This window comes from Parambassis ranga, chromosome 21, assembly GCF_900634625.1.
Source record: "Parambassis ranga chromosome 21, fParRan2.1, whole genome shotgun sequence".
Classification (NCBI taxonomy): domain Eukaryota; kingdom Metazoa; phylum Chordata; class Actinopteri; family Ambassidae; genus Parambassis; species Parambassis ranga.
The window spans coordinates 359,576-385,586 of NC_041041.1; the positions used below are offsets into that span (position 1 = coordinate 359,576).

Consider the following 26,011-nt stretch of genomic DNA (forward strand, 5'->3'; position numbering starts at 1 on the left):
CTAGAATAGAATCATGGTTTTGCTTTCCCTTCCTATTCAGATCCACCTGGCTGTCCTCAGAACCCGAGAATCACAGACACTACCAAGTCCTCTGTTTCGCTGGCTTGGAGCCCTCCTGATGATGAGGGAGATGCCAGAGTGGATGGGTACCTAATTGAGATGCAGAAGGTTGGCACTGTGTCTTGGACCAAGTGCAACACTACACCATCTCTGATTTGCGAGTACACACTGACTAACATGCCACAAGGAGAAGAGTTCAAATTCCGGGTGATGGCTTGCAATGCTGGTGGCTCTGGAGAGCCTGCTGAAGTGCCAGGAACTGTCACTGTGACGGAGATGCTTGGTGAGGACACAGGAACTCCACCTGGACTAAGATCAGGAGTATCTTATAATACCCATGATATGTATATCTTACTAATAAAACTCATTTTTCCAAACATAACCTTTCTGCAGAATCTCCTGACTATGATCTAGAGCTGAAATACAAAGATGTGTACGTGGTCCGCCATGGAGGAGTTGTCCGACTATCTGTACCAATCAAAGGTAAACCTCACCCAACCTGCAAGTGGTCTAAGGATGGAGGTGTAGTCTCAACCAAGGCCATGATTGCCTCCTCTGAGGATGCCTGTGAGCTGGTAATCAAGGGAGCCGAAAGGACTGACTCAGGTCTGTATGACCTGCTGCTGGAGAACAAGGTTGGCAAGAAGAAAGCCCAAATCAAGGTGAAGGTCATCGGTCGCCCAAGCGCTCCAGAGGGACCATTGGTCTTTGAGGAGGTGCAGGCAAACTCAGTCAAGGTTTCCTGGAAGGCACCAACAGATGACGGTGGCTCAGAGATCCTGGGTTACATTGTAGAAAGGCGTGAGGCAGCCAGAAACGCTTGGTACACCGTGGACTCCAGAGTGACTGAAACTCAGCTTGTTGTTAAGGGCTTGAAAGAGGGTACAGAGTACCACTTTAAAGTCACGGCTGAAAACTCCTTTGGCGTCAGCTCATCTCTGAAGTCTGAGCAGCCACTGGTACCCAGGACTCCTCTCTGTAAGTGTTCCTTTGTTCAATCTGAGTATCTATTACCTTTGGTTGACCATTCAACAATTACTCAAAAACAATATGCTTTTTAAACCAGGTCCTCCCGAGCCTTCAAGCACACCACCCGAAATCATGGATGTCACCAAAAGCACAGTGGCACTGGCCTGGTCCAGACCAAAGGACGATGGTGGTTCTGCTATCACTGGCTACTTTGTTGAATATAAGGTGGTGTCGGCTGAGACGTGGTTGCGCCATGAGACAAAGATCACCTCCACCATGTTTACTGTACCTGGACTCACCCCCGATACCGACTACCAGTTCCGCATTGTTGCTGTAAACGACATGGGCGAGAGCGAGGCTGGTCCCGTGTCAGACCTAGTCACATGCAAAGATCCGTTTGGTGAGTCTGCCGAGAAAATGTAATTTCGGATGAGTCATGTTATAAATATATTAGCTTTTAAAGGTGACAATACAACCAAATGTGACAAATTTGACAGTGACTATAACGTGAGACCTATAACGTGTTTGTTTCTACCCTTCCAGACAAACCCAGCCAACCAGGTGAGATCGACACAGTAAACGTTACTAACAACTTCATCAAAATTCGCTGGCAACCTCCAGAATGTGATGGTGGAAAGGAGGTCCTGGGCTACTGGGTGGAGTATAGGAAGTCCACAGAAAGCACATGGAAGAAGTCCAACAAGCAGAGGGTGAAGGAGAAGGAGTTCACCGTGCCTGGACTGGCTGAGGCCACAGAATATGAATTCAGGGTGTTTGCAGAGAATGAGACAGGAATGAGCAGACCTCGTAGGACTGCCACCTGTATCAAGACCAAGCTGAGTGGTAAGCACACTTTAATAAATAGTATTAAAATTAATATACTTTAATAGTTAATATGCTTTAATATAATTCATATACTTCTGCCATTACAGTTGAAACCAAACCAAGCCTGAGGAAAGAAATGGATGAAGTAACTGCTAAGCTTGGACAGCCTGCTGTCATGAAGTGCCAGATTATTGGCAGACCTGTCCCTGACATTAAGTGGTACCATGCAGGCAAGGAGATTGTCGAGTCTCGCAAGTATGAGATGAGCTCTGATGGCCGCAACCACTCCCTGTCAGTCATGACCGACCAGCAAGAGGATGAAGGAGAATACACCTGCAAGGCCATCAATGATGCAGGAGAAGCTGAGACCACAGGAGTCCTGGTGTTGGAGGCGGCTCCATCCTTCAACCCTGATTATCCACTAAAAGAAACCTACTATGCTGGCCTGGGAACCACACTGCGTATCCATGCCGTTTACATTGGTCGCCCTGAGCCGAAGATCATGTGGCTGCATGGAGCAAAGACCCTTGAGAACACAGAGGATATTAGCATTGAGACCACTGAGCACTACACACATCTCATCATCAAGAATGTGCAGCGCAGAGTCCATGGAGGAAAATACAGGATCAGACTGCACAACCACTTCGGCAGAGCTGACACTGCATTCAATGTTGAAATCTATGGTACAAGAGCAATGACACATGTATATGTGAAGGCGAAATGATTTGATCTGTAAATAATAACACACATCTCTTTGCAGACAAACCTGATGTGCCTCAGGGTCCCATCGTCCTGGATGCCCTTCTGAAGAACTCTGTGATCATCAGCTGGAAGGCTCCCAAGGATGATGGAGGCTGCATGATCACCAACTACATTGTGGAGAAGCGTGAGGACAAAGAGGGCACCGAGTGGGAACTGGTGTCTTCATCCATTAATGGCACATCTTGCCGTGTACCAAACCTCATCGACAGTGCCGGATACTTCTTCCGTGTATATGCCCAGAATCGCTATGGCAACAGTGAGCCACTGGAACTCACCTCCCCCATTCTTATCAAGAGCCAACTGGGTAAATGCTGTATACATTTATATTTCACACTGTAAACACAGAACCAAAATCTACCATGTCATCGTATATGGAAAGACACACCTGTACTGACAGTGTTTTCATCCACAGAGAGACCATCACCACCTCTGTCACCAGTGGTGTCTGGAATTACCAAGGACTCCTGTGTGGTTTCATGGAAGCCTCCTCTCAGTGATGGTGGATCCAAGATCAAGAGCTATTGCCTTGAGAAGAAGCACAAGAAAGATAAGAAGGAATGGTCCGAATGGACTCCGGTCACCACAGATGAGATTAAGCAGACCGTGTTCTCTGTCAAGCGCCTGACCGAGGGCATCGAGTGCATCTTCCGTGTGAAGTGTGAGAACCTTGGAGGAGAAAGTGACTACAGCGAGGAGACCGCTCCAATCATTCCAACCACAGCCGTTGATGTCCGTGCTCCTGCCTTCAAGGAGGAGTTGAGGAACATGAGCGTCAAGTACAAGAGCAATGCTACCCTTGTTTGCAAGATCACAGGACAGCCCAAGCCTGTCATTAAATGGTTCAGACGAGGAAAGGAGATCCATTCTGATGGCAAGAAGATCAAGATCCAAGAGTTTAAGGGTGGTTACCACCAACTGGTTATCACAGAGACTGATGAGGAAGACTCCACTGTTTACCAGATCAGGGCCACCAACCAAGGAGGCTCGATCTGTGCTACAGTTTCTCTGGATGTTGAAAGTAAGCTCAAAAATATTCAACATAAAAATTAGATTGTAATCAAACTTAGAACATCTAACTTGAACTATCACTCTCTTTTCTAGTTCCTGCCAAGATCAACCTGCCAAAGAACCTAAAGGACAAGGAAGCCATCCCTGCCCTGCGTGGAGAGGTGGTCAACATCAAGATTCCTTTCAGTGGCAAACCAGATCCTGTCATCACATGGCAGAAGGGACAAGATCTCATTGACAGCAATGGCCACTACCAGGTCATCGTCACCAGATCCTTCACATCACTGGTGTTCCCTAATGGTGTGGAGAAGAAGGACGCTGGTTTCTATATAGTCTGTGCTAAGAACAGATTCGGCATTGATCAGCAAACAGTCGAACTGGATGTCGCTGATGTGCCTGATCCTCCACGTGGTGTCAAGGCCAGTGATGTATCCAGAGACTCAGTCACGCTGAACTGGGTGGCCCCAGCAAATGACGGCGGCAGCAGGGTTGTCAGCTACATCATTGAGAAGTGCCCCACCACTGCTGAGAGGTGGGAGCGTGTTGCCCAGTCCCGTGACACTCACTACACCATTATCAATCTGTTTGGAGGAACAAGCTATCAGTTCAGAGTCATTGCTGAAAACAAGTTTGGACAGAGTGCTCCATCAGAGACCAGCGGACCTGTGATGACCAAAGAGGACAAGTCCAGAGTTCTGCTCTATGACAGGGAGGTCGATGATACTGGACGTGTCCCGAAAAGCAAGGCTCCACACTCTGACGCCAAGAATCTGCACAACAAATATGCCATTGCAGAGGAGTTAGGCAGAGGTCAGTTTGGCATTGTCCACCGCTGTGTTGACATCAGCTCGGAGAAAACGTACATGGCCAAATTCATCAAAGTGAGAGGTGCTGATCAGGCAATAGTCAAAAAGGAAATTGCGACACTGAACCTGGCAAAACACACAAATTACCTCCTCCTCCACGAGTCTTTCGATAGTCCTGAGGAGCTGGTGATGATTTATGACTTCATCTCTGGTGTTGACATTTTTGAGCGCCTCAGTACAGCTGATTTTGAGCTGAATGAGCGTGAGATTGTTAACTACATTAGGCAGATCTGCTCAGCTCTCGAGTTCCTGCATGCACAGAGCTATGGACACTTTGATATTAGACCCGAGAACATTGTGTACACAACCAGAACCAGCTCTAATGTAAAGATTATTGAGTTGGGACAGTCCAGACACCTGACTCCTGGAGACCAAATCAAGGTTCAGTATACCACTGCAGAGTATGCAGCCCCTGAGATTCACCAGTGTGACATGGTTAGCACTGTCACTGACATGTGGTCAGTCGGTGTCCTTGCCTATGTGCTCCTCAGTGGACTCAATCCATTCACAGCTGAAACCACTCAACAGATGATAGACAACATCTCAAATGCAGCCTACAGCTATGATGACGAGTGCTTCAAGCAAGTCAGTGTTGAAGCATTAGACTTCACAGACCGCCTAATGACTAAGGACCGTAAGCACCGCATGACTGCAGCAGAGGCTCTGGCACATCCTTGGTTGGCAAAACCTGCAGAGGAGATCAGTGCCAGAGCAATCCCAACTGGCAGGCATAAGAGATACTACCAGACGATGGTGAAGAAAGAGTGGAACACTGTTGTTTCTGCTGCCCGTGTGGCTAGCGGTGGCTCCATCAGGTCCCAGCGTGGCGTCTTCATTGCCAAGGTGAAGATTGCACCATTTGAACATGGTCCTGTTGCAGGCCAGATTGGTCATGCAGTGGTGAACGAGGGAGACGGTGTGAAGTTTATCTGCAACATTGACAATTACGACAGCACAACTGAGGTGACGTGGTACTGTGGCGTCAGGCAGCTTGAAGCCGGTGCTAGATATGAAGTTGAATATGAGGATGGGCTGGCTGTGATTACCATCAACAAAGTCACCAGAGCAGATGATGGCACGTACAGATGTAAGGTTGTGAACGAGTATGGTGAGGACAGCGCTTATGCAGAGCTGTTCATCAGTGGTGTTAGGTCTTACCGTGACTTCTTCACCACCCGCGTTGTCAAGAAAACAAAGCGCAGAGTTGACACCGCCAGAATGCTTCAGAAGCCACCAGAGTTCACCCTTCCACTTGTTAACCGTACAGCCTACATTGGAGAGGATGTGCGCTTTGGCGTCACTATCACTGTTCATCCTGAGCCTCGTGTCATCTGGCACAAATCTGGACAGAAGCTCATCCCTGGAAATGATGACAGAAAATACACTTTCATCAGTGACAAGGGCCTGTACCAGCTGATCATCCACAATTTAGAGAACGAGGATGATGCCGAGTACAGTGTTGTGGCTCGTAACAGGTTTGGCGATGACAGCTGCAAGGCTCGTCTCACTGTTATTCCAAGACCTAAACCAGCAGACCTCACACTGAGACCCATGTTTAAACGCCTGCTTGCAAATGTGGAGTGCAGAGAGGGCCAGAACGTCCGCTTTGAGATCAGAGTATCTGGCCATCCCACACTGAAGTGGGAGAAGGATGGCACGCCTTTAGCCTTTGGACCGTCTATTGAGGTTGTTCACGAAGGCCTGGATTACTTCATCCTTCATGTGAAAGACACTCTACCTGAGGACTCTGGTGTGTACAGAGTTACTGCTACCAACTCTGCTGGCTCAGCCAGCTGCCAGGCCACACTCAAAGTAGAGCGTGTGACTCATGTGAAGAAAGAGTATGAGACCAGTGAAAAGAAGAAGGAGAAGGCTGCTGGACAGGAGATATTAGACAAAAAGGTCAGGTTGTCACAGATTTTATCAGACACTGTTGTTTTACCGCTACCTCCTGCAGCAGTCCAAGCCGTCAGGGAGGCAGCCACAATGTTCAAACCTGCTGTTACAACTAAGAAGTGTGAGAAGACAGAGGCTGAGATCCAAAAAGAACAAGAAGAGAAGAAGAAGAGGGCAGATGAGAAGAGGCTGCGTATGCCTTATGTTGTCCCCACGCCTCGCGTTATTAACCCAGCTGTTCTTGAGGAGGATGTGGAAATAAAACACTTCAAGCCACTCTCTGACATGAAATGGTACAAAAAGCTTCGGGATCAGTATGAGTTCCCGGAGCCAATGGAGAAAATAAAGCAGAAGAGGATGAAGCGCATTCGCCTCTCCAGATGGGAGCAGTTCTATGAGGTACCTATCAGGATCAAAGACCAGTATAAACCTAAGTGGCGCATTGCCTCTATGACTCAGGATGACTTGGAGACTGTGAGGCCAGCAAGGCATCGCACTCCTTCCCCTGAGATGGACGCCTATCACAGAATCAGGAGGAGGTCTCTGGGTGACCTGTCAGATGAGGAGCTGCTGCTGCCTGTGGACGAGTATCTGTCCATGAAAAGAACCGAGGAAGAGAGGCTTCGTCTGGAAGAAGAGCTGGAGTTAGGATACTCTGCTTCTCCACCCAGCCTCAGCCCAGTCCGCTTCGAGCTGGCTGCACTTCGTCCTTCATCTCCCAGAAAAGTTTACACTGAAGATGAAGAGGGAGAAGAGGTCCACACATATGATTCCTACAGAATCCCATCTAAATATGAGGCTGGCCCAAGTTTTGTTGATCTGCGGCAACGTCATGACAAGGCCACTTACAAACCTCCAAGAGAGAAGCAGAGAGTGTATGAACAGAGAGAGGATCAGGAGCTGCTGCGCCCACACACAACTGCTCAGAGAATCTCCTCCTATAAGAGTGAACTCAAACGAATGGAGTTTGAAGAGAAGACACGAGTCACGAAAAAGGAAACAAAAGTGACTGTGGCACAGTTCTCTGAAGCCACTGAGTCTGAGCACCTGACAACATTTACCTCTGAGTATATGCCTAAACCAATCAAGAAGCTCCCAATGCCTGAACCTCAGAAGAAAAGGTCTCCTACTCCAGAAAAGGCTTTAAAGACAGATGTGACACTTCCCAAAGTTGACTTTATGTCGAGGTATGAGGAGAGAAAGCAAGCTCTGAGATCTGAGAGAAGATCTGTGGAGAAGAAGTTTGAGGTGGTGACACAGGCCCCATTCAGCCTTGACCACGCCCCACGTATTACCATCAGGATGCGGTCTCATCGTGTACCCTACGGCTCCAACACAAGGTTCACCCTGAATATCCAGGCCAAACCCGAGCCTGAGGTGAAGTGGTTCCACAATGGAAAAGAGATTCATCAGAGTAACAAATACCATATGACCAACATCAGCGGAGTCCTGACTCTCCAGATCCGCAACTGTGTGACTGAAGATTCCGGCACTTACCGTGTGGTTGCCATCAGTGCCAAAGGAGAGACCTCTGACTATGCCACATTGGATGTAGCAGGAGAGGAATATGCTGCCTTCTCTTCACTCCGCAAAGATGAGGAGCCTCCGTCTGCCCAGCTGCCAGAGATAACCAGAACTGATGTGTATCACGTCTCCTCCTCTAAAACAACAGTGAAGGAAGCTGTGACTGAAACTGTGGAAGAGAAAATCACAGTGGTGGAAAAACCTAAGGAGGAGCCTTGCATTCCTGCAAAGATCCTGACCAAACCACAGTCCCTGACTGTGGAGGAGGGAGACAATGCCAGGTTTGACTGTGACGTTGATGGTGAACCAGCACCTTCTATCACCTGGATGCGCGAAGGAGCAGTGGTTGGTCCCTCAGCCCGCCACCACATGGTCTCTACTCAGTACAGCTCTACATTTGAGATCTCTGCTGTTGAGATGTCTGATGAAGGCAGCTACACTCTGCTGGTGGAAAATGCTGGAGGAAAGCAAGAAGCCCATTTCACTCTGACCATTCGCAAGTCTGAGTCAAAGGAGAAAGTAGCTGCCAGAATCACCTCTCCGGAGGCCAAGTCCCCTGAACCAGTTAAATCTCCTCAGAGAGTCAAGTCCCCAGAACCAATCAAGTCACCTCAGAGAGTCAAGTCTCCAGTTTCACCAAAGTCCCCAACCCCAAAGTCCCCAACCCCAAAGTCTCCAACTCCAAAGTCTCCAACCCCAAAGTCTCCCACGCCCAAATCCCCAACTCCATCTGAGAGAGAACAAGTTGTCTCTTCAGTCAAAAGCTCCAAAACAAAAGCTGAAATCTCAGAGGAGGTCATAAGGAAAGAAAAGGTCCAGGAGGAAACCTTGTCCTCTGTGAAGGAGGTCAGGTCCATGTCCATCGCTGTGACTGCCGAGCGTTCAGAAGCACCCCACTTCCTGGTGCAGCCCAGGTCCCAGAATGTAAACGAGGGAGAAAAAGTAACATTGACATGTGAACTTGAAGGCGAGCCGTCCCCAGAGGTGGAGTGGTTGAAAGACAACATGACTGTAAGTATTTCCCTCAAAGAACAAATGTTTGCTGCCCCAGTCTTAAGGCTGCTGACTTGATGTGATCTCTCTTTTCAGATATCCGTCACATCAAACATTAGACTGAGCCGCTCTAAGAATATGTACACTCTGGAGATATGTGAGGCCTCAGTTGCAGACAGTGGAAAATACACAATAAGAGCCAGAAATCAGTTTGGACAGTGCTCTGCAACATCGTCGCTCAACGTCCTGAGTAAGTGACCTCCTCCTGTCAACTAAAAGATTAAACAGGCAGTGTGACTGCGTGTTTAATGTGTTTGCTACTAAAATTAGTGTTGATAAATGAGTGTTGGATTGAACCAAAGTCAGAATGAAATAGAATAGAGTTACTTTATTCATCCCAAGCTGGGAAATGTCTCTATTGCAGCAGCAGCAGTACATTGACACTCAGCACACTAACATATATCTGTAATGGTAGAAATAAACAGTAAAGACATTTACAAATAAAGAATTGAACATCCAGACATTAAACAGCACCAGCTGCTAGGTGTATGCAACCTGTAGCAGTACTTGTACATACTGTGAAATGAGCCATGTGCTTGTCGTTTGCATCCTCACAGCTCTTGTTGAAGAACCAACAAAAATGATTATTGTGGAGCAAAGAGCTTCAACTGACTCTGCTGCGAGCATGCAGACAGGCTTCTTGGCCTCGTCAGTTCACATGGAGGCAGCTTCCATGCAGGCCAGCAGTTACAGCAGCAGCTCCCACTCTGCTGCTGCCCAGTATTCGTTTGAGAGCATGTCTGCAACTAGCATGTCTGCCATGATGGCTGAATCAGTGGTTACCATGAGCTCCAGCAGCCAAATGATGGGAATGTCTGCCCACTCGCATGCCGAGGCCTCCTCCGTGCAGAGGGCCCTCACCACAGGTGTGAAAAGAGGTGAGATGCATCAAAAAATGTGCATTTAAAGCTGACAGAACCCTGAACCAGAGCGGGGTGTGAAGGTAAAAGCACTGTTCCTCCTTCTGTGGTCAAGTTGAGCAGGGATTTGATGAAGGAGACAAAGTCCAGGTCGCACAGAGCTTCTTCTCTCCACAGGAAAAACCTTACTCACTTTGACCGCCTTCTTTTGTTGACAGGCTCTCCACCAAAGATCGAAGCTCTTCCAGAGGACGTCAGCGCCGAGCCAGGGAAGTCCCTGACTGTGGCAGGAGTCTTCTCAGGAGAGCCTGTCCCCTCTGTCCAGTGGGTCCGCTCAGGACGAACCCTCCCCAATGGAGATGAGCGGTACCGTGTGGAGAACACGGTGGACCTCTCCACCCTCATGATCTGTGCGGTGAAGGAGGATGATGCCGGAGCCTACACCCTCCGGCTGTCCAACGAGTTCGGCTCTGACTCTGCAACTGTCAACGTCCACATTCGGTCCATGTAAAAAAAAAAAAAAAAGTTAACATGTCCCCCGCTTCCTTCACCCACAACCTTTTTATTTAGTGAATTAGTAACAGTAATCTACTTGATGAAGATCTGGATTTCTGTTCTTGTAAATATGAACTATTTTTGTACCAATCTTGACATTAATTTATGCCAAACTAGACTAAAGTCTAAAGTTGTTAAAATGTGCCATATTGGATAACTATGACTTTTTGAACCTCTGTTCTGTGACATGTACATAATGTATATAGCCGAATTGAACGGTTATGGAAAATGTATGCATTGTTATTTATGACAATAATATGAACTGAACCAAAAGAGCAAATGTTAAAACAGGAGAAAGTTTCAGCAGGAACGAATACCCTGTCAGACCCAGAAACTAAACTCTGTGCCTCAACAGTAAGTTGAAGTCTAAGATTGCCTCAGCAGGTAGAGAGGCTCCCTGTTGACGTTATGAACCAGAAACAGAAAGACAAAGTTATTATTGCGACGCGCGGAGATGCGCGCCATGTTACAGTTTCCTATGAGTTGTACCGTGAGCGCAAGGCCCTGAGTGCTATTTGCATCACCCTCATGTAAGCAGCATGAACTGGCCTTGTGCTCAGACTGACTGCGTCATACCACCATGACTTGATGACCTGCAGAGAGTGCGAGCGGCCTGCGCTCTCTGCGATTAGATCATTTTATCAAAGAGCGCTGCTTCTGACACAGGACGGCCGGACTGGCCTTCACAACGAAACATCTCCTGGCCAAGAAGCGAAGGTCAGAGCCAGCCCTGCTGTGCAGAAGCAGCGCCGCCTCTTGGAGGATAGCTAGGTTTCGTGTTTATGTGTTGGAGTGCGAGTGTTTGTAGTTTTTAGTCATTGCACCGTATCAGTAGTCAGGGTCTTCATTCAGCATGAGGAAGGAACAGCAGTCTGCTCTGCCCTGGACTTTGATTGAATTGATCTGTTGATGTAGAACTAAATTTCATCCTCCTTGAGTTTTATGCATTACTGATTTAATAAAGCATGATTTCAGCACTACACACCTGTTCTGTCTGTTTATTATCTGCTGCCTGTCACATGATCAGCTCCTTCTCCTTCCTCCTCTCCCTCCTCCTCTCTCACTTAAACAGTTTAGTCGTTTAAACTGACAGCGGTTGTTTTACTTCTGAAGGACAAAAATGAAACAATTAGACATTTTATTTAATTTTATTCATCATGAACAGACCGCTGTAACTGTGGTCAGCCTCCACACCAGCTGGTGGCAGTAGTGCTCCTGTTGTCCTGAAGCAGCTGTAGCTGTGGGTGCATCCACAGACTGTGGGTGGTATCGTGGGGTCCCACAGGCCGCACAGAGCAGGATCAGCTGCAGTAACTCCAGCTGATTGATCAGAAAGGTTAAACTCCACCTGCAGGTATGTCTGTCTAAATCCCTTCCTGTGTCAGGCCTACAAAGATCTGCTAAAACTGGGGAGGAGGAGGAGGACTATAAGAGGATTAAAAGAAAATGTTCTTCTAACACTGAAACAGATCCAAGAACCTCTTATTATATGTAGTTCAGTCTTTTACTCTAGCACCCTGATTGTTTACGCTTTCTTTCTGAAATTTGTCATTTTTCCAGTTTATTAAATGTGTGTTGGCCACATGTCTCCATGTCCTGAGGTGCTGCTCTGTGATTGGCTGATTAGATGAGCAGAGGAACAGGTGGACCTGGTTTGACTGATTACCCACTGAGGACGGCACATGTGGACTCACTCTGCACTTTATTCAGTGGTGATGATGATTTACAGCATGCTCTGATGGTCGGCAGTACAAAGGACAGCGCCTGGTGCCATGGTGAAATATACAGCGTAGCATTTACAGCAGTGTGAGATGTCGTACATAAATACAAAGACAGCAGAGGATAAATGACACACCGAGCCTCCACCCTGCTCTCAGCGTGAAGCTGCATGCAGCCGGATGAACATGGTGAGTCAGCACTCTCATCTACAGTTAAAGGGAACGTTCATCAGTCCAGTGTTAGCGTTAGCCACAAGATGGACGCCACACAGCAGACAGAGAGGGGACACCTGCAGCGTGGCCTGAAGACAGCTGCACCATCTGTGAGCTCTCAGGTCATGTGATGTGACCTCATCCCAGAACTGTGCTGTAAGTGGCCCAAGCTGTCTGCAGAGATCAGGACGCAAAACTCAGGACGTGAACGAGAAACTAGCCGCCTGGTTAGGCTCTGTTCAACAAGATATCAGCTCAGTTATAATAATAATAATGAGCGGCCTTTTGTCGTCATCAAGTCTGAGCAAACATTACTGCAGAAATGACCAGCTTCCTGGTAACCACGGTAACACAGATCCAGTTCATTGTAAAGGATGGATGCAGGGCAGCAGTCTGTACACATCAGCATCTAAAAACAGTACAAACTGTAGAAAATACAAAAAGGATCAATAATCGACGTGAAAGAACAGGGACCACCTCCAGCTGCTGACAGTGTGACGTGTCATTCATCTGAAAGAGGCTCGCTAATGATATTAACACACATTTAGAGCTGTTATCACATCCATACAAATCCATCACAGAAAATTCCCTTATTATAAAAACATACAAATAAACAGTTTAAATGCAGCTCTGCTCTGCTGCTCGTTCACTTTACTACACACATCAACCTCCGTCCACGGCTGGCACTGTGAATAATGACTCATTCTATTAGAAGTGCTCGTGTTCAGCATCCAGAGCCACAATAAAACACAGTGGACCCAACCCAGACCAGCTTGTTAGCTAACACAGCACAACATGTGGATAAGACAGCTGTGGAGTTCAGACCGCCTCTCTGCCCGCCTCTAACAGCCCTGCCCACATCGATGCTGCTACCTGAGGAGTGTGTTCGTGGCTGAAGGTTTCGCAGGTCAGAAGCCTGATCGGGTGGTGAATTCGCACCGCAGCATGCTCTTCTCCAGACAGGTTTCTTACCCCCTGTCCAACATGGTGGACCTCATGAGGCAGGCTGAGGAACTGAAAGTGCAAATAAAAGCATAAAGACTCTCAGACTGTGTGCAGAAGGAGGCATGAGCTGGCTGCATAGCTACGTTAATATCATACAGACGTACAAAGAGCACAGATAGAAGATGTCAGAACATCTTACAGAAGTTAGGACTTCTGGACTGAAACTGCACAGCTGTCCGTGCCTGACAGTTCTGTAAATAAAACTCTGTTTAAAGTGCTTAAAAAATATGACGGCTTTTGATATTGATGACCTCACACCTAAACCTTCCACTGACCGCTGGCCACGCAGCTCTGCACCTCTCAGCCAACACCAAGAGTTTCTCAGATAGAATCAAGGAAATACTAGAGGTCTTCACAGGTCCAGCCTGAAGCTGACCGGACTACAGCAGAGAGGAACAGGAAGAGACTGTGGATATTAGTGGATATTAGAACCCTGTCTGTGGGAGCCCCAAACTATTTTCTTCAAATACAGAACACAGGTGGACACGTCAGGTGTTTGAACTACTGTCACTCAGCAGCTGAGGGTTCTGACACCACAGGAGACAACACAGGAGCTGTGTCTCATTCAGCACATCCTTCCAAGGAGGAAGGTCTGTAGACCATCAAGATCCCACTGATGGTTGTCAAAATGGGCCGGTCCGGTCTGTGGAAGACTTCCTGTTGACACCCTGCACTTCATACTGCATTGGCTCTTTGGTTATTAGAGTTCTTTGTGAAGTCCACCGTGTTCTAACGTGACAAGGATCCAGTCATGACCGGCCTGCTGGGAGTCCTGTGATGCACCTGAAGCTTCAGGGAGAGGAAGGACACAATCTGTCCTCAAATACCCCTCCAGGAACGCAGCTCCTGATTCCTTATGGTACCGAAGTAAGGCCGAGGCCCCACCCCCCACCCAGAAGAGCAGTCACAACACAAGCTGGAATCCCCTCACTAACACCACCAGACCACAGTTTGGACATGGTGGATAATTGGTCAGAGAGCCAATCAGGAGCGACCTTTAAACGTCATGTCCAATCAGAGTGCGGCTTTTAGTGGGTCGTTGGTGGAGCTAAACCTCAGAGAAGGAAGACAAAGAAGAGAAAATGAAACTAGCCAACCAAGAAAATATAAATCGACAGCTTTAGAAGCAGGTCATCCCATCAGACTCGGAGGTCGTGGTGGCCGTGGCTCCACCTCCAACCAAAAAGACAGCCATGCTGGATTTTGATTGGTTAATTCTGCCACCACTTCCTGCCCTTTGAAGAACAGAGGGGAAGTGGGTCTGGCTGCTGCCACTGCTACTGGTGTTGAACTCAAAGCTCGGGTCGAGAGCTGTATCCGTGGAAACGACCCACGAGGCTGGGCGCCATTTTTTCAGGGTGTATGGAGTCTTGACGCGGCGTTTTATTTTCTCTCCTGAGGCACTCAGACTGCCGCTGGTCACCATGGAAACATCGTCTGAGGAAAAGAACACAGATCATTTTGTTTATTCAACTGGAATCGGATCATGTGTGAGGGTCAGCTTTATAATGATGTAATCCTGACTGACCTGGGGAGATGCAGACTGAGGACAGGTCCAGGGAACAGGGACGCTCAGGCCTTCTGCCTCTGCTCAGTCCCCCCTGGGAAGGCATCAGACATGCTGTTTGTGGTGCACAGGCTGGACCTGGAGGTTCAGGAGCTGAAGATTCTATCAGAGCTCTGGATTCTGAAGCTTTTGTTTCTGATGCTGGATCTGCTGGTGGAGAAGCTTCTGGACCCGTGGCTGGAGCTTCTGGTGATGACGGTGTCTGAGCAGGGGCTACAGTGGCTTTTGACGAGGTGGAGGCTTCAGCAGAGTGGATCAATTGGTCTTTAGAATTGTGGGTGTGTCCAGGAACAAACTCGGCTTCTGCAGCTTTCTGGAGAAATGGAGGTGGGTCTAAACGTTCGTGTCTGTCATCAGCAGGGGGTGGGGCCTGCAGGACCAGGCCTTTATCAGATGAAATTTGACCATCGAGACGCGACAATGGAGCAGCGGACACATGTATCTGCTGACTTGCTTCTTGAGGTTTAGCTTTAGGACTGTCCCCTGCAGGAGTAACCTGTAAGTGCTGGACCTTGACCTCTGAGTCCAGCGGCAGCCTGTTGTTGTTGTTGTTGGAGTTTGAGCCCCGTCCGGACGTGTGTTCACGAGGGGGAGGGTCACTCTCAGCGGGCAGCTGTTCTCTCCTCAACAGTGGTTCGTGTTCATCAGGACTGAAGTTGAGCAGATTTAGGCGAGTGTCCACTCCTACGCTCATCTGTGCCTCCACCTTGTCCTCCTCCTCCAACTGGGGTCCTGCAGGATTAGTCCAACCTCCACCGATCATACTGTTGGTCACCAGGTTGGGGACCCCTGCGCTGTAACTGCTGGCGACCCCTGTAGCAGGCTGGATGTCTTTGGCAGTTGAAGTGCAGCTTCTCATGTTTGTGTTGTTGGTAACCGTGGTTACTAAGTGTGGCTCTGCGGCCACTGCCACCGTGTTCATCTTAGCAACACCCGTCTCCACCTGAAAGACATGTTTTATGAGTCATGCAGGTCAAACAGACTGTCACTGGATGGACTTTGAACAGTCAGAGCACACTGGTTGCTGCCTTTTAACAGGACACTGTTGAAGCATTGGGATCCGCTCATACCTGTCGGTGGTTCGACTTGAGCTTCCCCAGCATCAGCTGAGGGGAGGCCGAACAAGTCTCCCTGGCTTTGGCAAGCAGATGCAGGGTGGTAGGCCTTTGTGGCAGGTTCTGCTGTTTGGGGAGGGGGTGGATGGAAGCGCAAGGAGGCATCTGTACCCCAAGAGCATTCAGTTCACCCTGAGAGGACGACACAGGGTTGTGTGCCTGGAGGATTGGAACAGATTTCAGGTTACTGTGGTCCATACAGGTGATGAGGCACAGGATGTGAGTAGTACCTCAGCACCATGCAGGATCTGATGGTACAGCAGGCTGGTGGCTTGTGGCTCAGAACCAAACTTCTGTGAATGCTCCATCAGGTTTTCCTCGGATGTCTCCGTCAGGTTCTTATCGACCTGCACAGACAGAAGCTGTTAGTGCATGGAGGTCTGAGGCTGCATCAAAACAGACTCTGAAAAAGTTCCCACCTCTTTGGGGTCAAGCTTAGTGGCCTCCAGGTCTTCCTCCGTCAGCTGCAGACAGACTGGGACGCTGGGCACAGCGCCACCTGGAGACAGCAGAAACATTTAATGACTCCACAGCAGATCAGGTGAACATCAAGAACCAACAGCTGCCCCTGTCTGACCGAGGATCTATCTGCTGTCAGACCTACCACTGTGGGATTCAGAGATGGTGCACAGGAAGGTGGCTGGCATCAGGGTGGTGCTGGAGGTCGGCATGCTGCAGGCCAAGGTGGACAGTCGAGTCTGACGGACAGAGAGACGAAGTGAACATCCACAGTTTGCCAGTTTAGTCTGTCCAACCTGTTGAGCCTCTACCTGAGCCTGCTGCCGCTCAAAGTTGATGGAGTTTCTGTTCTTCTCACCACCACGACCACCTTCGTCTCCTCCACAGGTGCGCGTCTTGATGACTGACGCTGTGTGGCCATCTCCCTGGAGATTTTTAACCACGCCCACCTGGAGATCCTCGATGTAAGAGGAGGCAGGGCCATGAGGAGCACATCGGCCGTGAGACAGATTCCTGAGAGACAGAGACAGACAAAGGTCCTTATTGTGTCTGTTTATTTGGGGGGTACCTGATTGTGTACAGCAGGGTGTGTGTGTGTACCTGTGGTTGTGTACAGCGGTGTGTGTGTGTGTGTGTACCTGTGGTTGTGTACAGCGGTGTGTGTGTGTGTGTACCTGTGGTTGTGTACAGCGGTGTGTGTGTGTACCTGTGTTTGTGTACGGCGGTGTGTGTGTGTGTGTGTGTACCTGTGTTTGTGTACGGCGGTGTGTGTGTGTGTGTGTGTGTACGGCGGTGTGTGCGTGTACCTGTGGTTGTGTATGGCGGTGTGTGTGTGTGTGTGTGTGTGTGTACACCTGTGGTTGTGTACGGCGGTGTGTGCGTGTACCTGTGGTTGTGTACGGCGGTGTGTGCGTGTACCTGTGGTTGTGTACGGCGGTGTGTGCGTGTACCTGTGGTTGTGTACGGCGGTGTGTGCGTGTACCTGTGGTTGTGTACGGCGGCGTGTGCGTGTACCTGTGGTTGTGTACGGCGGCGTGTGCGTGTGCGTGTGCGTGTACCTGTGGTTGTGTACGGCGGCGTGTGCGTGTACCTGTGGTTGTGTACGGCGGCGCGTGCGTGTGCGTGTACCTGTGGTTGTGTACGGCGGCGCGTGCGTGTGCGTGTACCTGTGGTTGTGTACGGCGGCGCGTGCGTGTACCTGTGGTTGTGTACGGCGTGCGTGTGCGTGTACCTGTGGTTGTGTACGGCGGCGTGTGCGTGTACCTGTGGTTGTGTACAGCGGCGTGTGCGTGTACCTGTGGTTGTGTACGGCGGTGTGTGTGTGTGTACTTGTGTTTGTGTACGGCGGTGTGTGTGTGTGTGTGTGTACCTGTGGTTGTGTACGGCGGTGTGTGTGTGTGTACACCTGTGGTTGTGTACGGCGGTGTGTGCGTGTACCTGTGGTTGTGTATGGCGGTGTGTGTGTGTGTGTGTGTACACCTGTGGTTGTGTACGGCGGTGTGTGCGTGTACCTGTGGTTGTGTACGGCGGTGTGTGCGTGTACCTGTGGTTGTGTACGGCGGTGTGTGCGTGTACCTGTGGTTGTGTACGGCGGTGTGTGCATGTACCTGTGGTTGTGTACGGCGGCGTGTGCGTGTGCGTGTACCTGTGGTTGTGTACGGCGGCGTGTGCGTGTGCGTGTACCTGTGGTTGTGTACGGCGGCGTGTGCGTGTACCTGTGGTTGTGTACGGCGGCGCGTGCGTGTGCGTGTACCTGTGGTTGTGTACGGCGGCGCGTGCGTGTGCGTGTACCTGTGGTTGTGTACGGCGGCGCGTGCGTGTGCGTGTACCTGTGGTTGTGTACGGCGGCGCGTGCGTGTGCGTGTACCTGTGGTTGTGTACGGCGGCGCGTGCGTGTACCTGTGGTTGTGTACGGCGGCGCGTGCGTGTACCTGTGGTTGTGTACGGCGGCGTGTGCGTGTACCTGTGGTTGTGTACGGCGGCGTGTGCGTGTACCTGTGGTTGTGTACGGCGGTGTGTGTGTGTGTACTTGTGTTTGTGTACGGCGGTGTGTGTGTGTGTACCTGTGGTTGTGTACGGCGGTGTGTGTGTGTGTACACCTGTGGTTGTGTACGGCGGTGTGTGCGTGTACCTGTGGTTGTGTATGGCGGTGTGTGCGTGTACCTTTGGTTGTGTACGGCGGCGTGTGCGTGTACCTGTGGTTGTGTACGGCGGCGCGTGCGTGTACCTGTGGTTGTGTACGGCGGCATGTGCGTGTACCTGTGGTTGTGTACGGCGGCGTGTGCGTGTACCTGTGGTTGTGTACGGCGGTGTGTGTGTGTGTACACCTGTGGTTGTGTACAGCGGTGTGTGCGTGTACCTGTGGTTGTGTACGGCGGCGTGTGCGTGTACCTGTGGTTGTGTACGGCGTGCGTGTGCGTGTACCTGTGGTTGTGTACGGCGGCGTGTGCGTGTACCTGTGGTTGTGTACGGCGGTGTGTGTGTGTGTACTTGTGTTTGTGTACGGCGGTGTGTGTGTGTGTGTGTGTACCTGTGGTTGTGTACGGCGGTGTGTGTGTGTGTACACCTGTGGTTGTGTACGGCGGTGTGTGCGTGTACCTGTGGTTGTGTATGGCGGTGTGTGCGTGTACCTTTGGTTGTGTACGGCGGCGTGTGCGTGTACCTGTGGTTGTGTACGGCGGCGCGTGCGTGTACCTGTGGTTGTGTACGGCGGCATGTGCGTGTACCTGTGGTTGTGTACGGCGGCGTGTGCGTGTGCGTGTACCTGTGGTTGTGTACGGCGGCGTGTGCGTGTGCGTGTACCTGTGGTTGTGTACGGCGGCGTGTGCGTGTGCGTGTACCTGTGGTTGTGTACGGCGGCGTGTGCGTGTGCGTGTACCTGTGGTTGTGTACGGCGGTGTGTGCACCCAGCAGTGCGAGTTCAGACAGTCTCTCCTCAGCACACTGAGCAGTCAGTCGAGCTTCAGCGTCCTGATCCCAGCAGTCCTCCATTGTCTCTTTCAAGGACCGCAATACCTGAAAAAACACAGACACACACAGTCAGTGACTGACTGAGGGACCCTGGCTGTAGAAGGAGTGAACACTGACCAGGCTGTTCTCCTTCCAGGCTTCAGGGAAGCGCGGCCTGTACTTCTCTCGGACCACCAGGACCTGCATGTCCTCGAAGGTCGGATGGTTCCCGAGCTCGGCCTGGAATGCCAGCTGGTATTCTGGAACAGCTTCGCCTACACACAGACACCACACACATGTGACACACACGGTCCTGTCCTGTCCGACGCCCCTCCCTGTGTGCCTGCTGCCACTCCTGGATGACTGCGCAGCTCTCTCACCAACACTCTGATGGCTGTTTCTGTGAGCGACACATCACGTTGTTCTGCTGTTCAGCTAAACTGGGGCGCAACTGCCACACTTGGGATAGGTTTAGTTATTCACACACACACACCTGTACATACACTAAGGGTTTTGTTAGTCACACTAGGCTTCGGGGTGTTACTGCTTAGAGCCACGGTGGCTGTGTGTGCTTAACTTCCTCCTTTGTTGTGGTATTGTCTTCTCATTTGAGAATACGCGTTGGCCCAGTAATCAGCAGGGGATTCAAATCCTGCCACGTAGTGTCTACATGCTGTTTTACGGCGTGTAATCATTAGTTCATAGACCTGGTTAGACTCCAACAGGGGCACATAAAGCACTGCTGTACCTGTGTTGTGTGTCTGTGTTGTGTTACCTGGGAACAGGTCAGAACACCTCCTGAAGGTCTCCCAGTACAGCAGACCCAGAGCGTAAACATCCACCTGCTTCAGTGCTGATTCACAGTCCCTGAGGTTCAAAGCTCCACCCAGAACCTCTGGAGACATGTAGCGCACCGTGCCCACCTGTGCACACACACAGACACTGTCGGCTGACCATCTGCTCTGCATTACAAACTGTTCTCACAGCTAACCCATGAGCTGACCTCAGAGATGGCCATGGTGTCATCGTCTCCAGGGCGACAGGGCCGCAACCCCGCCAGCCTCATGGACAGTCCGAAGTCAGCGAGGACACAGGACCGGTTGGCTCGCACCAGGACGTTCCTGCTGGTCAGGTCTCTGTGGGCCACTGCTGGTTTGTACTGGTCTGAGAGGGGACAGGTTGTTAGGATAAGTTGATTCATCCATCTGCACTAAAACCTGTGAAACACAGCAGCACCTCCTCTGCAGATCTCAGTGTGCAGGAAGGCCAGTCCTCTGGTCAGCCCATGAGTCATCCTGCAGCAGGAGGACCAGTCCACGGTGTGGAGCGACAGGTACTGAGACAGGCAGCCCTGCAACACACACACACAGGTCGGAACTACACTCTGTCCTCATGGGGGCGCTGCCGTCTCACTGTCCCAACACCTGTACCCAGACAGATACTGCTACAGTTCATTTGCCTTTGAACAGGTGGAGCTGGTGCAGCACATTATACGAGCCATTTAACATAAACAACAGTGCCCCCTCAGGTACCAAACCGTACCTGCAGGTTGTAGTGTGTGGTTTATCCTTAGTTAAAGGAATCATTTTGACCTTTTAGGAAACTTCATGCTGTGTGTGAGTGTGTGTGTGTGTGTGTGTGTGTGACCAACAGTTTTGATATGTTTATGATCATAATATAATAAAGCTTTTTTATTTTCACAGATCTGATTCTCTGCCGAAGCTGTCAGGAAGGAAGGAAACTGAAAACGGGTGGAGGTTTGGAAACCGATCTGTGTGTGTGTGAGAGAGAGAGAGAGAGAGAGGGTTTGTGGGAAGTGAAGACAGAGTTTAGTTTAGGAGTCTCTGAATGCATTAAGCTTGGAGGTCCTTACAGAGATAGAGAGTGGGTGTGTGTGTGCGTGTTTGTGGTCAGTGGCTCCAGACAGGAAGTAGGCATGACGGCGCCGTCTTCCAGCACAATAACAGGATTAGCACAGACGGCTCAGCTGTATCAGAGTGGAGCTGTGGGAAGTCAGCTGTTAGCGCCCCCACAGGCTGCAGAGCACATTACACCACAGGGATGGAGCCAAATATGCAGAGTCTGACCTGAAAGGGGGTTAGAGGCCGTAAACTGTGCAGTTGTTCTGTGCAGTGATCCATCTTACATGCGGGTAGTGCTCCATGACGATCAGGAACTCTGGGCGTCCGTCAGCCGCCGTCCTCTCATCGCCGCTCAGGAACCGGGCGATGTTGTCGTGCTGCTGCAGCAGCGGCAAGCAGTAGATGGAGCACTCGTTTGTGAAGTTCTGACGGTTCGCCGCGCTGAAGAGTTTGATGGCCACACAGCACTCATTAAGAGAGCCGCGGAACACTGTGCCGTACCGGCCTCGGCCAATCAGCTGAGAGAGGAAGATGGAGAGTAGGTTAGATGGAGAGTGCAGTTAGAGAAGGCGAGGAGTTCCTCAGGGCTCAATGCCAGCTCCTCTGATGGTCTGTTATCCTGATCTGTGTGTGTGTGTGTGTGTGGGTGTCTCTGTATAAGTGTGTGTATATGTCTGTGTGTGTGCATGTTTCTCTGTATAACTGTGTGTGTGTCTCTGTATAAGTGTGTGTGTGTGTGTGTAACACCTCCAGCAGTTTCAGGTTGTGGAGGTCGAAGTGTGTGTGTGTGTCTCTGTATAAGTGTGTGTGTCTGTGTGTGTTTCTGTATAGGTGTGTGTGCGTGCATGTCTCTGTATAACTGTGTGTGTGTCTGTATAAGTGTGTGTGTGTCTCTGTATATATGTGTGTGTGTGTGTCTCTGTATAAGGGTGTGTGTGTGTGTGTGTGTAACACCTCCAGCAGTTTCAGGTTGTGGAGGTCGAAGTGTGTGTGCGTGTGTGTATGTGTGTGATTCTGTATATATGTGTGTGTGTGTCTCTGTATAAGTGTGTGTGTGTAACACCTCCAGCAGTTTCAGGTTGTGGAGGTCGACTGCAGACTGGCTGTTTGCGGCCTCCATCACATCCACGGCTGACAGACTGTGTTTCTGCTTCCCTTAAAGCACACACAGGTGATTATTCATTATTGATTATTGTATTATTAATCATGCATGCTTTCCGTGTGTGTGTGTGTGTGTGTACTTTTTATCATGCGGTATCCCAGGAACAGCACCATGATGATGATGGCTGCTATGGCAACGGTTACCAGGGAAATGAGCGCCGTCTGCTTGGCCGTCAGCTGGTGATCTGCGGGATTATGACATCATTAGGGTGACATCATCGCAGCACGTGTGAAGGTCTGCCCTCACACACAGATCTAATCTCTTTTTTGTCTTCAGGTCATGTGATGCTCACCTGTCTGTCCGTCCTCACGCCCGTCTGTCTTCATCAGTTTTAGAGCAGGGGTGTCCTCAGTGGGCGGGGCCTCAGTGTAGTTGGTGTTGCAGAGGTCACGGCTGCAGCAGCAGAAGCGGTAGTTGGCTTTCTGCATCTGAGACGCCGCTGATGTCACCAGAAGGCAGCGGTCGCCATGACACTCCTGCTGGTGCCCAACGTGAGTCCAGCAGCCTGGATGGGATCAGACAGGTGGTAAAGTACAGGTCAGGATCCTCTGCACAGGTTCTGGTGAACTCACGTGATCACATGATCAGTTGTGCCTATGGCTGCCTGGGACCAGGTTTACCCAGGAAACCAGACTCTGAGCTCACCCTGATTCAGCAGCTGCATTTCTCCGTCTGCTCTTTTTTCCCACAATCCATAGCAGCGGGAGCCGCGGCTGCAGCGGATTGTACCGTTCTCCTGCACCACTCCACGCAGCTCATTGGTAGGCACAGACCCCGCCCCCCGCGGGCTGTTGGTGAAGGCACACAGTCTGTGCTCTGCATCCTCGGACTGAAAACCTGCAGAAACAAACACACACTCACTCAGATTTTTTAAAATCACACAGATGTGCGCCTCTTCCTGGAGTCCACCTTGTTTCTTTTGACTGTCAGATTACAATCGACCTGACTAAGGCATTAAAAATCAATAATAATCTGTGATACAGGATGAAACAGTTGGTGCTTCTGGAGCAGATTCCACAAACTCAGAGAATCCACACAGTCACGCTGACATCAACAAACAGTGATGCGTTGAGAGCGGCGTGGCGAGCGGCAGCCCCGGACGGCTGAGCCTTCTCTACGACACCATTAATCCAATGTCCCTGCAGCTCGTCTGTCAGGCTGCTGCACACTCAGAGGACATGAAGACAGAGACATTTATGGGGCATGTTGAGGAAGTGTTTATTCAAACTCAAAATACATCAGCTGAAATGAAGGTTTTCAACAAGAGAAGAAGAAGACGCCATTCAGATCAGCCAAGTATTAATGAGCCTCATATAAACGGTGCAGATCATAGCCACTCGAGTCCTTTACAACATGCCAGATCTGCCGTTTACCAGCTCCCTGATGGTCTGTGAAGGCATCACAAGGACATCTTTATTCCACATCAGAGTTTACAACAAGAGTTCTCAGCACCAAGCAGGAAGCCATGATGGAGTCGCATGAGCAGCAGTCACATGACCAACACTCAGAGAGTGTCTGTGTGACCTGCAGCTGATGACGACTTTTATCTGTAACGTTCAGCAGAAACAGACGTCTATTTTTACTCTGCAGGTTTGTGTCACTAACTTCAAACTGATTCCAGAAATACAACTTTCAACTGCACACAGCTGGTGCTTCCTGTCACCATAGCAACAGCAGCAGCTGCTCGTTTCCTTTGGTGATGGACAGCAGAGCGGAATGAACCCACCGATCTCCAGAGGATGAACCCTCCACGGCTGAGGGTGAGGGCAGCTGCTTACATTCAGGTTTGACATCTTCAGTGTTTTGGGCTGTGTGATCAGGGTTGTCACGGTAACAGGGAGCAGAGCCCGCCCCGTCTCGCCCTGAATGATCCTCTCTGGCAGCCATCTTGACTCTAGTGGCCTCTGTCTGTACCCTTCTTTTTTATCAGCCATCATTATTTTCATAATGATGGCTGATACTGTGTGACTGAGTGACTGTGTGCGTGTTTGTGTGTGTTGTGCGTGCCTGTGTGTGTCTGTGTGTGTGTGTCTGTGTGTGTGTCTCTGTGTGTGTGTGTCTCTGTGTGTGTGTGTCTGTGTGTGTGTGTCTCTGTGTGTGTGTGTCTGTGTGTGTGTCTGTCTGTGTGTGTGTGTGTGTCTGTCTGTGTGTGTGTGTGTGTGTGTGTGTGTGTGTTGTCTGTGTGTGTGTCTCTGTGTGTGTGTGTCTGTGTGTCTCTGTGTGTGTGTGTGTCTGTGTGTGCATGTGTGTGTGCGTGTGTGTCTGTCTGTCTGTGTGTGTGTCTGTCTGTGTGTGTCTGTGTGTGTGTGTGTGTGTGTGTGTGTGTGTGTGTGTGTGTGTGTGTGTGTCTCTGTGTGTGTGTGTGTGTCTGTGTGTGTGTCTGTCTGTGTGTGTGTGTGTGTCTGTCTGTGTGTGTGTGTGTGTGTCTCTGTGTGCGTGTGTGTGTGTGTGTCTGTGTGTGTCAGCGTCAGCTCTCAGGAATCTGTCCCTCCCTGCACTCGGAGCCAGCAGAGTGTTTAGTCTGCTGGAAACACACACTCACAATGAGAAGAAGTGTGTGTGTGCGCCAGTCTTATCAGCATCATCACAACAAAAACACAAAACCCCCCCAGACTGCCTGACGGCACAGTGTGTGTGTGTGTTTGTTTGAAGTCAGGATTGGTGTGTGCGTCATGAAGAATGTGATCAGTGCCTCCATCTGCACAGGACAGTCAGTACAAATCCACAATGCTAGTTCTTGTGCTAAGCTAGGCTATCAGTCATGCATCTGGCCTTGGAGCTCAGCTAACAGTCCTGTTTGTGCTAAGCTAGGCTACATGGAGTCTGTACTGACCTGTGACAGCAGGCAGCAGCAGGACACACACACACGTTAGCACTGATGAAGCCATGTTGGATCTCTGTGGGCGTCACGCTGATCCTGGAGCAGAACCTCCACGCTGCATCTCTGCAACACACACACACACACACACACACACACACAGGTGATGTCAGACCTGTCAGGTGTGTCACACTGAGGCCTGTGTGACCTGTGCGTTACAGTGTGGATGACATGACCTGTTCTACAACACTGTACACAACATGTGAGTAACATGTCTGTAATAGCACACATCATCTCCATGGTAACGCATAGCTGTGACCTTCATCATCCGTCCCTTTAAAACACTCCCATCACTACACACACACACACACACACACACACACACACACACACACATGTGTGTGTTCTAGGTCATAGAATGGACGGTGATCACCTGCGGTGTCTGCAGGTGCACTGAACGGCCGCTGAGGCTGGAAGGGAGTGGCGCACACACACACACACACACACACACACACACACACACCGGTCAGGATAACAGGAACGGTTCATACCGGTGAGGAAGACTCCGCTCGGTTGGGCAGGAAGAGATGAAGGCGCCTGTCTGTCTCCGTTTAAATCTTTCCTTTTCGGCTCGGTTCGGCTCGGTTCGGACTCCTCCGTCTGGTTCTTGTCGGATTCCAGGAGCTTTCTACAGCAGCATCAGAGAATCCGCAAAAATGAAGCTGCGCTGCTTCTGTGCGGACGCAGACTGTCAGACTGAGGACA

The 26,011-nt window shown here is 50.2% G+C and overlaps 2 protein-coding genes across 2 annotated transcripts in view; one reads left to right on the plus strand and one right to left on the minus strand.

The window, feature by feature from the left end:
- ttn.1 (titin, tandem duplicate 1) overlaps positions 1-11,358 on the plus strand; it is a 143,739-nt gene extending 132,381 nt beyond the window's left edge. Inside the window, 11 exon segments of the mRNA XM_028433823.1 lie at positions 41-343; positions 454-1,038; positions 1,127-1,429; positions 1,573-1,872; positions 1,962-2,537; positions 2,615-2,920; positions 3,029-3,634; positions 3,718-8,921; positions 9,000-9,153; positions 9,521-9,841; positions 10,042-11,358. Coding sequence (XP_028289624.1) covers positions 41-343; positions 454-1,038; positions 1,127-1,429; positions 1,573-1,872; positions 1,962-2,537; positions 2,615-2,920; positions 3,029-3,634; positions 3,718-8,921; positions 9,000-9,153; positions 9,521-9,841; positions 10,042-10,334 — 8,951 coding nt within the window. The 3' untranslated portion in view covers positions 10,335-11,358.
- Positions 11,359-11,566: 208 nt separating this feature from the next.
- On the minus strand, positions 11,567-26,002 carry LOC114453886 (bone morphogenetic protein receptor type-2-like). Its single transcript, XM_028433833.1, has 19 exons — positions 25,798-26,002; positions 25,262-25,372; positions 23,074-23,265; positions 22,721-22,933; positions 22,508-22,612; positions 22,330-22,421; positions 21,551-21,784; positions 20,641-20,755; positions 20,408-20,568; positions 20,180-20,327; positions 19,543-19,679; positions 19,334-19,470; positions 16,767-16,968; positions 16,601-16,694; positions 16,416-16,495; positions 16,227-16,343; positions 15,952-16,155; positions 14,843-15,824; positions 11,567-14,751 (listed from the first exon to the last, which is right to left on the minus strand). The coding sequence occupies exons 2-19, from the start codon at positions 25,314-25,316 to the stop codon at positions 14,435-14,437; spliced, it is 3,585 nt and encodes a 1,194-aa protein (XP_028289634.1). The 5' UTR covers positions 25,317-25,372; positions 25,798-26,002; the 3' UTR covers positions 11,567-14,434.
- Positions 26,003-26,011: the final 9 nt, after the last annotated feature.